The sequence below is a fragment of the Scyliorhinus torazame genome, chromosome 11, assembly GCF_047496885.1.
Source record: "Scyliorhinus torazame isolate Kashiwa2021f chromosome 11, sScyTor2.1, whole genome shotgun sequence".
Classification (NCBI taxonomy): Eukaryota; Metazoa; Chordata; class Chondrichthyes; order Carcharhiniformes; family Scyliorhinidae; genus Scyliorhinus; species Scyliorhinus torazame.
In genome coordinates, this window is record NC_092717.1 from 162,786,645 (window position 1) to 162,803,104 (window position 16,460).

General features: G+C 44.9%; 1 protein-coding gene and 1 long non-coding RNA gene across 4 annotated transcripts in view; one reads left to right on the plus strand and one right to left on the minus strand.

Moving 5' to 3' along the window:
• Window positions 1-4,003, minus strand: part of LOC140385615 (uncharacterized) — an 81,498-nt gene extending 77,495 nt beyond the window's left edge. Inside the window, exons 1-2 of the long non-coding RNA XR_011933408.1 lie at window positions 3,924-4,003; window positions 2,339-2,457 (exon numbers count right to left, since the gene is read on the minus strand). This is a non-coding gene — a long non-coding RNA (uncharacterized lncRNA). The remainder of the gene's footprint in view (window positions 1-2,338; window positions 2,458-3,923) is intronic.
• Window positions 3,602-16,460, plus strand: part of LOC140385614 (transcription factor E2F5-like) — a 53,184-nt gene continuing 40,325 nt past the window's right edge. Inside the window, exons 1-2 of one of the 3 annotated variants that reach the window (XM_072467947.1) lie at window positions 3,602-3,800; window positions 9,689-9,798. In XM_072467947.1, the coding sequence (XP_072324048.1) occupies window positions 3,636-3,800; window positions 9,689-9,798 (275 nt within the window). In that variant the 5' untranslated portion in view covers window positions 3,602-3,635. The remainder of the gene's footprint in view (window positions 3,801-9,688; window positions 9,799-16,460) is intronic. The other 2 variants (XM_072467946.1, XM_072467945.1) reach the window with 2 other exon arrangements.

Consider the following 16,460-nt stretch of genomic DNA (forward strand, 5'->3'; position numbering starts at 1 on the left):
TGGGCTCAATTCCCATAATGGCCTCCCCGAACAGGCGCCGGAATGTGGCGACTAGGGGCCTTTCACAGTAACTTCATTGAAGCCTACTTGTGACAATAAGCGATTATTATTATACTGTGAGCCTAGCCATAAAGAAAAAGGAATCATTTGTAAGGGCTAGAGGGCTGGGAACAGACGATGCCCGTGAGGAATATAAGGAAAGTAGGAAGTAATTTAAATAAGGAGTCAGGAGAGCTAAAAGGGGTCACGAAAAGTCATAGGCAAATAGGATTAAGGAAAGTCCCAAGGCTTTTTATACATATATAAAGAGCAAGTGGGGTACTATACGAGTCCTTTGCATCAGTATTACCAAAGAGAAGGATTTAGTGGATGATGAGTCTGGGGAAGGGTGTATAGATAGTCTGGGTCACATTGAGATTAAAAAGGTGGAGGTGTTGAGCGTCTTGAAAAACATTAAGGTAGATAAGTCCCAAGGGCCTGATGGGATCTATCCCAGAATAGTGAAGGAGGCAAGGGAGAAAATTGCTGGGGCCTTGACAGAAATCTTTGTATCTTTACTGGCTACAGGTGAGGTCTCAGAGGACTGGAGAATAGCTAATGTTGTTCCTTTGTTTAAGACGAGCAGCAAGGACAATCCAGGAAATTACAGGACGGTGAGCCATACGTCAGTGGTAGAGAAATTATAGGAGAGGATTCTTCGAGATAGGATTTACTCCCATTTGGAAGCAAATGGACGTATTATCGTGACGCAGCATGGTTTTGTGAAAGGGAAGTCGTGTCTCACTAACTTGATCGAGGTTTTCGAGGAAGTGTAGATGATTGATGAAGGAAGGACAGTGGATGTTGTCCACATGGACTTCAGTAAGGTCTTTGACAAGGTCCCTCATGGCAGAGTGATACAGAAAGTGAAGTCATATGAGGTCAGAGGTAGGCAAGATGGATACAGTACTGGCTTGGCCATAGACGACAGAGGGTAGCAGTGGAAGGGTGCTTTTCTGAATGGAGGGCTGTGACTAGTGGCGTTCCACAGGGATCAGTGCTGGACCTTTGCTGTTTGTTGTATGTACAAATGATTGGAGGAAAACATAACTGGTCTGATTAGTAAGTTTGCGGACGACACAAAGGTTGGTGGAATTGCGGATAGTGATGAGGAATGTTAGATGATACAGGAGGGTATAGATCTGTTGGCAGCTTGGGTGGAGAGATGGCAGATGGAGTTTAATCTGGACAAATGCAAGGTAATGCATTTTGGAAGGTCTAATACAGGTGGGAAATATACAATCAATGGCAGAACCCTTAAGAATATTGACAGGCAGAGGGATCTGGGTGGACAGGTCCACAGGTCACTGAAAGTGGCAACGCAGGTGGAGAAAGTAGTCAAGAAGGCATACAGCATGCTTGCCTTCATCTACCTGACAGGCCATTGACTATAAAAATTGGCAAGTCATGCTGCAGCTGTATAGAACCTTAGTTAGGTCACACTTCGAATATAGTGTTCAATTCTGGTTGTCACACTCCCAGAAGGAAGTGGAGGCTTTGGAGAGGGTACTGAGAGGCTTACCAAGTTATTGCCTGATATGAAGGGCATTAGCTATAAGAGGGTGGATAAACTCGGTTTGTTCTCACTGGAATGCCGGAGGTTGAGGGGCAACCTCATAGAAGTCTACAAACTTATGAGGGCCATGGACAGAGTAGATAGTCAGAAGCTTTCTCCATGGTGGAAGAGTCAATTACTAGAGCACGTAGGTTTCAGGTGCGAGGAGCAAAATTTAGAGCAGATGTGCGAAGGAAGTTTTTTTACAAAGGAGTAGAGGTTGCCTGGAACTCGGTGCCGTAGGAGGTGGTGGAAGCAGGTACGAATGTGATACGGACCCTGGAAGTGTAGAAGGCTTTAGGTTAAACGGGCAGCCTGGTCGGTGCAGGCCTGGAGAGCTGAAGAGCCTGTTCCTGTGCTGTACCTTTCTTTGTTTTTTGTTCACTGCCTCCCAAACCAAAATTGTTGATGCTATTTCTTAAAAGTACTTTAGTTAATGAAAATTACTTTTCACAATAACTGAATGTTTGATTCTCCGTAATGCATTGAGACAGATTCTTATATTTTTGAGTTTTTCAATGTACAAGTATTGCAACATGTTGGATTTTAAAGCTACTTATAGTATAACATCTCACTAAATAAAGAAATGTTTGTGTCTTGTGAGCATTTGCATGCAGCAAAAAGTTCTGTAATTTAGCTTTTTGCAAGTCATCAACCTTCACTTTCTCTTCCAGTGGACACGTTTCAACATCTCACTCTCTGTTGACTTGGCAAATTAATAAATACACACAGTGCAGAATCTACCTCACAAGTTTCCAGCTTTGACACAGTTTCATTTACATCCTCTGCAACAACTGTTTCCAAGGCTTCTGGAGAAGAAAGGACTTCTGCCTAAGGTTCAGGCTCTGCTGCTTCCCCCACTCCTATCAACAACAACAATTTGCATTATAACACTGTGAAAGTAATAAAACAACACAAGGCACTTCACATGTATCAAATAAAATGTCACACTGAGCAGCACAAGGCGATATTAGGGCAGAAGATCAAAGCTTGGGGAAAGAGGTAGGTTTTAAAGGAGCATCTTAAAGGAGGAAAGTGAGGTAAAGAGTCTGAGAGAGACTGAGGGATGGAATTGAGCAGCCTGGGATGGAATTCTGCAGCCAGGATTCTGCAGTTAAGAGTTTAGGCAACTGAAAATGAAAAAAATGAAAATCGCTTATTGTCACAAGTAGGCTTCAAATGAAGTTACTGTGAAAAGCCCCTAGTCGCCACATTCCGGCGCCTGTTCGGGGAGGCTGGTACAGGAATTGAACCCGCGCTGCTGGCCTGCCATGGTCTGCTTTAAAAGCCAGCTATTTAGCCCTGTGCTAAACCAGCCCCCACTTGGCATGCTCAAGAGGCGGGAACAGAAGGATGGCAGATATCCTGGAAGGTTGTGGGGCTGGATGAGATTACAATGGATTTCGGGGTCCGATATAGCAATGAGATTGTGAGCAGTCGGTTTCAGTGTTAGACATTTGCCAGGGTGCGAGTCGGTGCTGACTGAACAGAGCTTGTAATGGGCATCGAATAGGGTCACAGCAGCACAGATGGCTGCCCTTCAACCCATCGTGACCATGCAATGAGTGTGTGTGTGTGTGTGTGTGTATATTTTATTTTGATGTTCCCAATATTTAATTGGAGGACATTTATTCTCATCCAGTTCATGGTGTTGGAGAAGCAGTTTGATAATTTAGGGAAAATGGAAAAAAGGTTTTGGTGAGGTAGAGCTCAGTGTCCTCCGGGTGAAAATTGTCTTGAGAAACTAAAGGCCTGTAAACTGAGAAACATCAGTGGTGCTGCAAATTCCCTTTAAACAATGAGTTATCTTAATTAAACCTGCCCCCTCCCCCAGTTGAAACTCCCTCCTTTCTCCTGGGCTGAGGGCTGAGGGCTGAGCAGTTTCCGAGACGCACTCGACCAACTGTCTGCGCTCCCCGGTTGCCACGGCGACGACTCGCCGCAGACGTCACTTCCTGGATTTTAAATCGCGTTCCGCGGCGGCTGATTGGCTGCTCGGGCCGCTGCCGCCGCCGCCGCGACGTCACAATCGTCCGTGGCGATGGCCGAGTCCGGCCGGGACGCGAGCGTTTGGAACGGCGCGGGCCGTGGAATCCGGAGCGCGGGCCCGAGCCCGGGCCGGCACGAGAAGAGTCTCGGGCTCCTCACCACCCGATTCGTGTCGCTGCTGCAGGAGGCCAAGGACGGAGTGTTGGACCTCAAGCAGGTCAGAGGGCCAACCCCCTACCCAATCACCCGCTGGAGGGCAGGGCAGACACCCACATGTGTTTAAAAACAACCAGCTCGGCTCTCCATCACAGGCACCATCACCTTCAGCGGCTTTACTTACCTTCCTTGGTACTAGACTGGCTGTTCACAGCCAGGTGTGTTTGGGGAACATTAAGTTAGAAACTCCTCAAAGACCAATCATATTTGTGGCACAATCTATGTGTGTATTCCCAGCGCCAAACTGCCGTTTTGTGCAAAATGGTTTTGCCCCCAGCAGTGAGCTGGCATTTGTTTTTAAATGCCAAGTCTGTTCTTTCATAAGCCTGGGTGGTGGAGATGGCGGCATAGTGGTCATGTCATTGCCAGTAGTCCAGAGCGCCAAGCTAGTTACTCTGAGGATAAGGGTTCAAATCCCAACGTGCCAGCTGGTGCCAACTCGGTTAATAAATCTAAATAATGAAAGCTACGTTCCGAAAGCTAGTGATTCCAAACAAACCTGTTGGACTTTAACCTGGTGTTGTAAGACTTCTTACTGTGCCCACCCCAGTCCAATGGCAGCATCTCCACATCATAAAAAAATTAAATTTTCACCCGTGAACCTGGGCCTGGCCAAACTTGCCATAAACAGTCCAGGCAGCGGGCGACCAATGGGATCATCCCACCCAACTGCCCCTCTACTGTGGCTGCATTTGCTGCCGGGTGTCCCTGCAGGTGGAGCATATGGTGTCCACTGACACCATTGAGGCCTTCTGTGTCCGCTCGACCCCACAGGGTCTGTGGTGCTTCATTGAACCTCTTAAGTACATCTTAATTTGATTTTTTAAGTTTTATTTGTGATTTGTTTTTGTTTGAAGTAGAATCCCTTTAAGGGGCTGCCTCTTTTAATTTGTCCCTCAGTTTATTTAATTTAGATTATTTGTGATGTGTTGGGTGTTCTGGATCACATACAGGTCACCAACACTTGAAGTAGTGCAACACTATTTTATTAAAAGGTTAACTACTTAAACATACTTGAACTGTGGGTAAATACGATACCAGCTTTAACTAAAGACCTTTGCCTTGTCCTAACCAGTTGATGCACTCAGCACATGGTGAATGTCTGTGTTGCAGGCTGTGAGCTCTGTGCTCCTAGCTAGCTGCTACTCGAATGAGCGGGAACTCTGATGTCCCGTCTTTATAGTGCGTGTGCTCTCACTGGTGATTGGCTGCGGTGTTGTGTATTTTGATTGGTCCCACTGTGTGTCCATCAGTGTGTGTGTCTGCACCATGATATCCTGGTGTATATTATGACAATTTGGTTTCAACAAAATAGTTAGAATGACACGCACTATGGAATCGCGTCTTGAGCCCAGGCCGGCATGAGGAGAGTCTTGGGCTCCGCCCCACAGATTCATGTCGCTGCTGCAGGATTTTTAAAAAAAAATTGTTGCTGTGCTTGATTTAATCGTGATGTTGATTTTTGTTGTCTGGCTTGTCAATGATAGGCCCAATGACAATTGAAGTATAGAATTAATTATCTTTTACCTGTATGAAAAGACATGTGAAAAGTCAATAGCAGCTTTAACTGGTTGTAATTTTAACTCACTGATGAACATATTAGGGGGTGTCATGTATGGTAGGATGGGTCCCATCCAATCAGGGATGAAAAGACTTTCCCTTATATAGCAGCTTTCTTGAGCCCAGGATGTCCCAAACACTTTACGACAAAGTAGGAAAGCATTGAAGGAGGACAGTATAACAGACTCTGCCGCAGATCTCTGGAGGCGAAAATAATGATGGTCGGAAACTCAGCAGTCAATTTGCACAAAGCAAACTGTCACCAATAGCAGTGACATATTGATTGAAATTATCTGCTTTTAGTGATGATGAGTGAGGAATAAATATTGCCCAGGACATGAAGGAGAACTCCGCCACAATTCTTCAGATTTATGTCCAGGAACCTTTGCATCCATATGAGAAAGCAGATAGGGCCTTTGATTTAACATCTCATTAGAAGGAGGCACCTCTGACATTGCAGCACCCACTCGGTACTGCACTGGACTGTCGGCCTAGATTTCTGTGCTTAAGTCACTGGAGTGGAACTTGAAACCACAACATTTCTGCCTCTGATGCAAAGTGTGAGAAACTGGACCACAGTTGAGATGACAAGAGAAATTGTAGACTCAGAATTTTATAATTTCTAAAATGATCTTACTTCCAAATCCCATACTATCTTCCCTGGCCACAGACTAGCCCTTTGCCTGATTTTTAAAATTTGTGCAATGCCATTTTTCTTCCAGAAATGATTGGACAAACGTTTCTGTTCTGATATGAATTGAGTATCTTGTTGGATTTTTCTTGCCATCTTCCCCAAAAGATCAAGTTCCTCACTAATGTTGTTTTAAAAAGAGTTGAATGTTTATCCAGTAGACGTTTTCTTGAAGGCTGAATAGTTTTGTATAATGAGTTGGCAACTCTTTATTCTGCCCTCCAGCTGTCAAAACAAAAACATTCCACACCAAATTAAAAGCAGCTAAGCACTTTCACTTCCTCTTTTTCACAGCAGAAAGCATTTAGCTGCTTTTGGTGTGGTGAGGAGCTGTCAATCATAGCAAGAGTGTTATAAGTGTAGCATCAAAGTAAAGTAATTGAGGTACATTCAAGCATGAAGGGAAATATAAATATACAATCTACCTGTGCCTGGACCAATAAAACTAGCAATAACTGGCTACTGAAATGTAAAAATGTAATACTTTGTGAAATTGAATGGAAGATTTGCAATTTAAAGGATGTCAGGGGGTTTGAAGCCCCTTCAAGTGCACTTGGCTTTTGAGGAAGCTTTTATAATAGCTTTTTGACTTCTGTAAAAGCAGCTGTTTTAAATACTTTCGTCTGAAGCAGCAGATGTTAGAAAAGGGTCAGCAGTGATGTTTTCACGTCTCAATCCAAAGACGTGGGAACAAAATCCAATCGAATCCAATCACTGTATTGCCTGGACTTCTTTTCAGCTTTCAGGCATAAGTGACTGATTGTGGGTGGGGGGGTATGTTATTGGGGCAGGACCTCGGACTACCCACTTAAAATGTCGGCCCAATACCAATCCGTCATGCATATATTTGCATGGTTAAGGAATGAGATGTGCGTCTGGGTCCCGCTCCCACATCAGTGGAGACTATTCGCGATTCTCTGCTGGCGGAAGCACTTTGCCTCCAGAATGGAGAATCCTGGCCAGCAAGTTAAATTTACATTGTTATTTAGTAAACCTGTGGCATTGGGAACAAAAGACCGCTTGAACAGATTATTCTTGGCAATATGCATTCTAAGCATTGGATCAAAGGGAGCCTTTCAAATTGACAATATAAAGGATATTTTGATTCTTTGAAACGGATTTCCATCCTTTAGGAGGGTAGTTGGAGTAGGTAAGATTTCCAGTTCAGCCTGCCTCGGGAAAAAGTGCCTGTTGGGGGTGGGGGTGGTGCCCGTTGGGGAGGGGGATGCCCGTTGGGGGGGGTGGGGGGGTATGTGCAGTTGGGTTCGAGCCAGCTGACCCGGGAAGAAGTGTGTCAGCAGCTGCAAAGGCTGCTGGGTTCCGAGGTTTAAGAGGATACCTCATTGCCATGGCACTTTGTCCCAGCTAAAATAAAAACACACAAGTACTCCATTCCTCACCGCTCACATCGCCTCTACCCTTCAAATAAACTCTGTACCACTCTAGCCAACCTCAATGGACGCTCATGCACTCTATGCCAAGCTGTGGCACTTGCATGGAAACACGGAAGCATATAGGTCCTAGCTATGTCTGTTTTATTATGGGATATGTGGATCATTCTTTGTTCCAGTCCTACTTAGGTTCCCACCTCCACCTCTTTTACCAGTATAATGATGACTGTATAGGGGCTGCTTCCCAGTTACATCCCAAACTGGAAAAACTTTAATTTTGCTTTCAGTTTCCAGCCCTTCATGAGATCCATCTACAACTCTTTCTATCCCTTCGCTTCATCAACTTATCGATTTGCATTTCTGGGGTTATGTTGTCAACCAATGTCTCCCTGCTCCCACATCATTCCACCAAGCATACTGTACGGACTGTTTCTATTTCCCTAGGCCCTTGGAATATGTCCATTCCATTTACCTCACTTCAGCTCTCATGCCCTGCTCCCTCCCAGATTTCCTTTTGTCCTTGCCCCTCACCCCACCAGCCTTTACTTCAACAGATCATCCTCTGCCAATACTGCCACCTCCAACATAATGCCAACATCAGATGCATCCTCTGCTTCCCTGTCAGCATTCCTAAGGGACCCTTCCCTTCATGGCATCCTGGTCCACTCCTCAATTAACTCTAGCACCTGCTTCTCTTCCTTGGCACCTTTCCATGCAAGCCCAACACTCCTCCCAGTAGCAACAGCAATTTACTTGTGCTCCTTTCAGTTTAGTGTACTGAATTCTTTACAATGTAATCTCCTCTACTGTAGCTGGGTGATCGTTTTGCTGAATATTTCAGTTCAGTCCATAAGTATGACCCAGTTTCCATTCACTTACTCTGTTAATTCTCTGTCCCATTCACACTCTGATCTATCTACCTTCATTCTCTTCCACTATTCTCAGGAAACCTGATAGAAACTTGAGCAACAGCACCTCATATTTTGATTGGGCACATTATAGTCTTTCAGTTCGTCAATTCTGATCATAATCTCAGCTCTCATTTTTGGATGATGAGTCTGCAATTCCCATTTACTTTCTTTGAAATTTAGAGTACCCAATTCATTTTTTTCAATTAAGGGGCAATTTAGCGTGGCCAATCCACCTACCCTGCACACCTTTTAGGTTGTGGGGGTGAAACCCACGCAAACACGGGGAGAATGTGCAAACTCCACACGGACAGTGACCCAGAGCTGGGATCGAACCTGGGACCTCGGCGCCGTGAGGCAGCAGTGCTAACCAATGCACCACCGTGCTGCCCCTGCAATTCCCATTTACACCTCCTCTAGGCCCATCTTTGTTCCTTTCTTGTTCTATTGCTACCTTTTGCTTGCACCATCATTCCTTTTTTTTGCTCAGTTGGCCGTGTTCTCACCTGAGTCAGAAGGTTGTGGGTTCAATTCCCACTCAATGACCATCTTTCAAATGAGGCATCAAAGCGAAGCCTGGTCTTTCCTTTCCGCTAAAGCACAAGCACTCCTTGACAATTTTGAAAAGAAGACCAGTGACCTGACCAACATTCATCCCTCAATCAACATTACAAAGTCAAGATTATCTGATCATGATCACATTGCTATTTGTGGGAGCTTGCTATCTGCAAATTAGTTGCCCAATTTCCTGTATTACAACAGTTACCCTTCAAAAGTGCATTGGGATAGCGGGTGTTTGTGAAAGATGTTATCTAAATGCATGCCCTTTATTTTATCGCTCCCCTGCCTCTGTACTTGTTTAAAATCTCTCACATCTCTAACTTGCCAGTTCTGATACAACATAAATAACTTGAAGCATCAGGCATGATTTTAATTTGTTTAAAACCATTCACTTAAGAGTTAAAATTGGGTCCGTTAATTTTGGTTTCTCTCTCCACAGATACCATCAGACTACTGAGCATTTGGAGCATTTTCTATTAATATTTTTCTTGTTTGGGTTGCCTTCACTCCTGTGCCTAATTGGTCGTTGTCCAATTCCTGTAAGACCAAGATTTGAACTCTTGATGTCTACTAATTTTCTACCTGGTCACACTACAGCTATGCTAGTTTGTGCATCTTGCCAAAAAAAGCTCAGTGTGAATCTGATGTTTATTTCAGTAAAATTGAATATTCGATGTACTGATGTTTTCCTGTTAAAATTACTTCAGTCGTAAGTGAACTTCTAGATTGAGTACTTTTTTGTTAACCATATATGTGTGTTCTCACTCTTTATCAATAGGCTGCTGATATACTTGCAGTAAGGCAGAAAAGAAGAATATATGATATCACCAATGTGTTGGAAGGAATTGGCTTAATCGAGAAGAAATCAAAAAACAGCATCCAATGGAAGTAGGTTAAAGTAAAAAAAAATGCAATACATGCTTATGTCCTGGGCTTCTAGAACGCGCATAATTTTGAAGTTTGCGATGGCAAAAAACATAAAAATGTAGAAAACTGAAGAACAAAGGAGCAAATTTCAGGTGTCACAGTCTGGTGAAACGCACAAACACAAGACAGATTAAATTAATCCAGAAAAGTAGCAATGCTTTTTCAAAGGAAACATTAGTAGAGGCAATATAATCTAAATGGTACAATTTTAAAGAATGTGTATGAACAGAGGGAGAGAGAGAGAGAGAACTGAGTTTCACATAAGACCATAAGACATAGGAGCAGAATTAGGCCACTCGTTGCACCGAGTCTGCTCCACCATTCAATCAGGCTGATATTTTTCACATCCCCATTCTCCTGCCTTCCCCCCATAACCCCTGATCCCCTTATTAATCAAAAACCTTACTATCTCTGTCTTAAAGACATTCAGTGATTTGGCCTCCACAGCCTTCTGCGGCAGAGTTCCACAGATTCACCACCTTCTGGCTAAAGAAATTCCTCCTCATCGCTGTTTTAAAAGATCATCCCTTTAGTCTGAGAATGTGTCCTCTGCTTCTAGTTTTTCCTACAAATGGGAACATCCTCTCCACGTCCCAATCTATTCAGGCCACGCAGTACCCTGTAAGTTTCAATAAGATCCCCCCTCATCCTTCTAAACTCCAACAAGTATAGACCCAGAGTCCTCAACCGTTCCTCATAAGACAAGCTCTTCATTCCAGGGATCATTCTTGTGAACCTCCCCTGGACCCTTTCCAAGGCCAGCACATCCTTCCTTAGATACGGGGCCCCAAACTGCTCACAATACTCCAAATGGGGTCTGACCGGAGCCTTATATAGCCTCAGAAGTACAACCCCAGTCTTTAATTATAGCCCTCTCAAAATTGCATTTGCCTTCCTAATTGCCAACTGAACCTGCACTTTAACCTTAAGAGAATCGTGAACAAGGACTCCCAAGTCCCTTTATACATCTGATTTCCTAAGCATCTTCCCATTTAGAAAATAGTCTATGCCTCCATTTCTCCTTCCAAAGTGCATAACCTCACACTTTTCCACATTATATTCCATCTGCCACTTCTTTGCCCACTCTCCTAGCCTCTCCAAGTCCTCCTGCTGCCTGCCTGCTTCCTCAATACTATCTGCCCCTCTACAGATCTTTGTATCATCTGCAAACTTAGCAACAGTGCTTTCAGTTCCTTCCTCCAGATCATTAATATATATTGTGAACAGTTGTGGTCCCAGCACCGACCCCTAAGGTACACCACTAGTCATCGGCTGCCATTCTGAAAAATACCCCTTTATCCCCACTCTCTGCCTTCTGCCAGTCGGCCAATCCTCTATCCATGCCAGGATTACCCTTAACACCATGGGCTCTTATTTAACAGTCTCCTATGCGGCACCTTGTCAAAGGCCTTCACTGAAATCTAAATAAATCATGTCCACTGGTATCATCTTCAAAAGTACACGGACAAGTTAATAAGGCTTCTTTTTTTGTTAACTATGAGATTGTAGGCTGTGGAAGTAGAAGCATAGGATGCAATTTTCCCACCGCATTGCGCCCGGCGCTGATCCTCTTACACCGGGTGACACCAAAAACTGGATTTGCACTGGGCCATCAGTTTGCCATTTCCCTGTCCCATTCCCGATGGCATAATCAGGGTCTCGCCCAGAAAATGGGTGTGAGAACCCAATTAAACCTAATTGCCATTCATTTTAATGTCATTAGTGAGATCAAAGTCAAATGCATCAGTCTTCTGCGAGGTCGTCCCGTCTCTCCCCCCCCCCCCCCCTTGCCGGGCAACGTTTAATACTCCTCTGCAAAAACGGGGACCTGGCACAATGGACATCGAAGGGGAGCAAGGAGGTGAGTAGTCCTCTCCATTTACCTGCATGCAGCTCAAGGGCACCATAACTGATGCCCCAGTGCTGAAGGGGACCATTCAAAGGGGCGGAAGTTGTTCGGGGGGCTGGAGAGGGCCAGGTTGGGGTCACCCCTGGGCCGCCGGGATGGTTTGTGTATGTGAGGTTTTAGGCCATCTTTCAATATGTGGAGACCCATAACAGGGGCAACCACAGCTGCAGCCTGTCTGTCCTACCTCTCCCACAGGACAGAGCCATGCTGCAGCCTGCCTTATGAAAGTTCATATTGTTCCGTGTACAGTCCAGACAGATCATTCCAGTTGGAGCCAAATTCTGCCACACAGTCGTATGTGTATAAGAAGTATAGTAGGGGGCTAAGTACGCAGCCTTGCAGGGCCCCAGTATTGAGGACTATCGTAGAGGAGATGTTGTTATCCTTACTGATTGTGGTCTATGGGTCAGGAAGTTGAGAATCCAGTTGCATAGGGAGGAGCAAAGTCCTCAGTTTTGAGCTTCGATATGAGATTGGCTGGGATTATGGCGTTGAAGGCGGAGCTGCAGTCAATGACTATGAGTCTGAAGTAGGAGTCCTTTTTGTCTTGAAGCTCTAGGGATGTGTGTAGGGCCAGGGAGATGGCATCTGCTGTGGACCGGTTGTGGTGGAATGCGAATTGCAGTGAATCAAAGCATTCTGGGAGTATGGCGTTGATGTGTCTCATGACCAACCTCTCGAAGCACTTCATAATGATTAATGTCAAAGCCACCAGATGGTAAGCATTGAGGACCGGTATGATGGTGGTATTCTTGAAGCAGGTGAGAACCACAGAAAGGAGTAGGGTGAGGTTGAAGATGTCTGTGAACGCATCAGGTAGTTGATCCACGCAGGATCGGAGTGCACGACCAAGGGTCCTATCAGAATGCGTTGCTTTCCGAGGGTTCACTTTCAAGAAGGCCGATCTAACTTCGGAAGCTGTGATGGTAGGTATGGGTGTGTCCGAGGCTGTTGGGGCAGTTGACAACGGTTGGAGGATTTCCTGCTCAAACCGAGCATAGAATGCATTGAGTTCATCGGGGAGGGGTGTGCTGCTGCCGGAGATTCTACTTGGCTTTGCTTTGTAGCCCGTTATGTTGTTTAAGCTTTGCCACAACCGACGAGAGTCTGCGACTCCAGCTTAGTCTGGTATTATCTCTTGGCATCCCTAATGGCATTGCGGAGGTCGTAACTGGATTTCTTGTGTAGATCATGGTCACCTGTCTTGAACGCCTCAGACCTGGCCTTCAGTAGGGAATTAATCTCTCAATTAAACCATGGTACTACCCCCATTGGCATGCAGTCTTCTACACACTTGCTCATAAAGTCTGTGACAGTGGTGGCATACTCGTTTAGGTTGGCCGCTGAGTTCTTGAATATAGACCAGTCCACTGACTCCAAGCAGTCACATAGGAGCTCTTCTGTTGACTCAGACCAGCACTGCATGACCTTCTTAACTGGATTCTCCTGCTTAAGTTTCTGCTTGTATGCCAGGAGAAGGAGCAGCGTCTTGTGGTCTGATTTTCTGAAGTGCGGTCAGGGGATGGATTTGTGTAGCAGTGGTCAAGAGTGATTTTTTTTTTTTTGAAAAATATTTTATTGAGGTATTTATAATATAAATTTTAACAGAATAAACAACCACACACCAAACACAACAAAACCCAGCCAACATGGCTTTCAAAGACAACTCCACAACCACAATTCCCCACCAACCTTCCCCGACCTTGCCCAACTCCGTGGTCAAGATTGTTGGTGCCCCTGGTGGGACAGATGTGTTGGTGAAATTTTGGAGTACACCCTTGAAGAGTATAAAGAAAGTAGGAAGGTACTTAAGCGGGAAATTAGGAGGGGTCATGAAAAGTCTTTGGCAAGTAGGATTAAGGTGAATCCCAAAGTCTTTTATTCATATGTAAAAAGCAAGAAGGTGTCCAGGGAAAGGATTGGACCACTTAAGGACAGTGGGGGGAATTTATGTGTTGACCAGAGGAACTGGGCGAGGTACTAAATGAGTACTTTGCATCAGTGTTCACCAAAGAAAGGGACTTTGTGGAAGGTGATTCTTAGGTATGGTATGGGGACAGTCTAGATGATGTTAACATCGGAAAGGGGGAGGTATTGGGTCTCTTAAAAGATGTTGAGGTAGATAAGTCTCCTGGGCCAGATGGGATTTACCCCAGAATACTGGGGAAGCAAGGGAGGAAATTGCTGGGGCCTTGACTGACATCTTTGTATCCTCATTGGCTACAGGTGAGATCCCAGAGGATTGAAGAATAGCTAATGTGGTACCTCAGTTCAAGAAAAGTAGCAGGGATAATCCTGGAAACTATAGGCCGGTGAGCCTCATATCGGTAGTAGGTAAATTATGGGAGAGAATTCTCAGGGGCAGGATTTATACCCATTTGGAAACAAATGGACTCATTAGCGTTAGACAGCATGGTTTTGTGAAGGAGAGGAGTAACTTGATCGAGTTTTTTGAGGAGGTGACAAAGATGATTGATATGGGGAGGGCGGTGGATGTTGTTTACATGCACTTCAGTAAAGCCTGTGACAAGATGCCTCATGGCAGACTGGTACAAAAGGTGATGTCACACGGGATCAGAGGTGGGTGGTAAGATGGATACATAACCGACCTCAGTCACAGAAGGTAGCATTAGAAGAGTGTTTTTCTGAATGGAAGGTTGTGACTAGTGGTGTTCCACAGGGATCTGTGCTGGGGCCTCTGTTTGTAGAAACGATTTTGAGGAAAATGTAGCTGGTCTGATTAGTAAGTTTGCGGATGACACCAAGGTTGGTGCAGTGGCAGACAGTGTTGAGGATTGTCAGAGGAAAGAGCAGGACATAGATAGGTTGAAGACTTGGGCAGAGAAATGGCAACTGGAGTTTAATCCGGACAAATGAGAAGTAATGCATTTTGGTAGGTCTAACATAGAGGGGAAATATACCTAAATGACAAAACTCTTCGAATATAGAAAATCAGAGAGATCTGGGCATGCAGGTCCACAGATCTTTGAAAGTGACATCACAAGTGGACAAGGTAGTCAAGAAAGCATATGGATTGCTTGCCTTCATTGGACGGCGCATCGAATATAAAAACTGGCAAGTCACGCTGAAGTTGTATAGAACCTTGGTAAGGCTGCACTTGGAATATTGCGCACAATTCTGGTCGCCATGAAGCAGCACACAGCAGTCTCTTACTTCCCTCTGAGAGGTAAGTCTCTGATGTCTTTGGGTTGATCCCAATTAAGTACAGCCACCAGGTTTGTAAATTTGAATACAAATGGCCTTTTATTATTCAACAGTAATTAGTAGTAAATAGGCAACAGTACAACTGATTAACTACTATCATATCCCAACCCCCGTCCTCCCTTTCTAACTGGCCGCACTCTAAACACATACGCACACACACTCACAACAACAGAGAACATAGAGGGAAAGATTGGTGGAGAGGGAAGAAAAGAATGATTTAAAAAATCAAAGATAAGAGGCTGGATTCTCCGCCCCGCCATGCCAGTTTTCAGCCTCGACCCGCCAGCGGGATTCTCCCATACACCGGCCGGTCAATGGGGTTTCCCATTGTGGGGCAACCCCACGCCGTCGGGAAATCCCCGGGCGACGGCAACACGGAGAATCCCGCCGGCGGAGAATCCAGCCCAGGGATCTTCAACTTCAGATGGATATCCTCCAGTTAGTTCCTTTCTCCAGTTTGTTCCTTCAGGTGAATGTTAGCTTTTCCTTCAGCTTGTAATGGTCATCACTGTAGACTCAGAGACAGCAGGCAGCCAGCAGCCAAGAGAGGGAGAAAACATAGCTTCTTACTTTGAGGGTCTCATGTCTTCTGCTGGGTTCTCTCCGAAAAGCCCCTCCTAACAGGAACCAATTGCTGTCTGTTTCCAGGCAGACCACTGTGCCTGGTCATCTTCTTCCATCGGGCAGGAGATAGAGAAGTGTGAGAACATGCAAAAAAAGACTCAAAAACAGCTTCTTCCCCACTGTTACCAGACTCCTAAATGACCCTTCTATGGACTTACCTCATTAACACTACACCCCTGAATGCTTCATCTGATGCCGGTGCTTATGTAGTTACATTGTGTACCTTGTGTTGCCCTATTATGTATTTTCTTTTCTTCCCATGTACTTAATGATCTGTTGAGCTGCTTACAGAAAAATACTTTTCACTGTACCTTGGTACACGTGACAATAAACAAATCCAATTCAATCCAACCCATTAGCTGTCAGCCAGCCAATAGAACCAAATCCCTCCAACCTCATGGGTGCCAGAAAGTCTGGGATTTCCTTTTCCAAACACAAAATGAGGACATAGTAGTCCAGAAGGAACTTTGAATTCTGTACTTCCTCCGCTTGACTTAAATAATACTAGTTCGCTTACCAATATGGCCCTCAATTTCCAAAAGCTGTTTGGCATTCTGCGGACCAAGCCATTTTTTCCTGTTTCAGTGGGTTCAGTTAATATGGATGCTGTTTTGTCAGGTCAGAATCACCTATGTTTACATCATGTTCAATAAATGTAGTGCACCGCAGTGTGTCCCTACAAATCTTATGCTTTTGCAGTATGCTTGTTGCCCTTCTTCTAAGTATGCAAACTCACTCTCTAACTGTTCTAGTGTGGACAACTGTATTTGCTAGTTGTACCTCAGGAGGGTCACTTTGTGAACTGTCGATCTCTTCCCCTACCTCACTCACTAATCTCTTCTATTACTTCTACCACCTGACACTC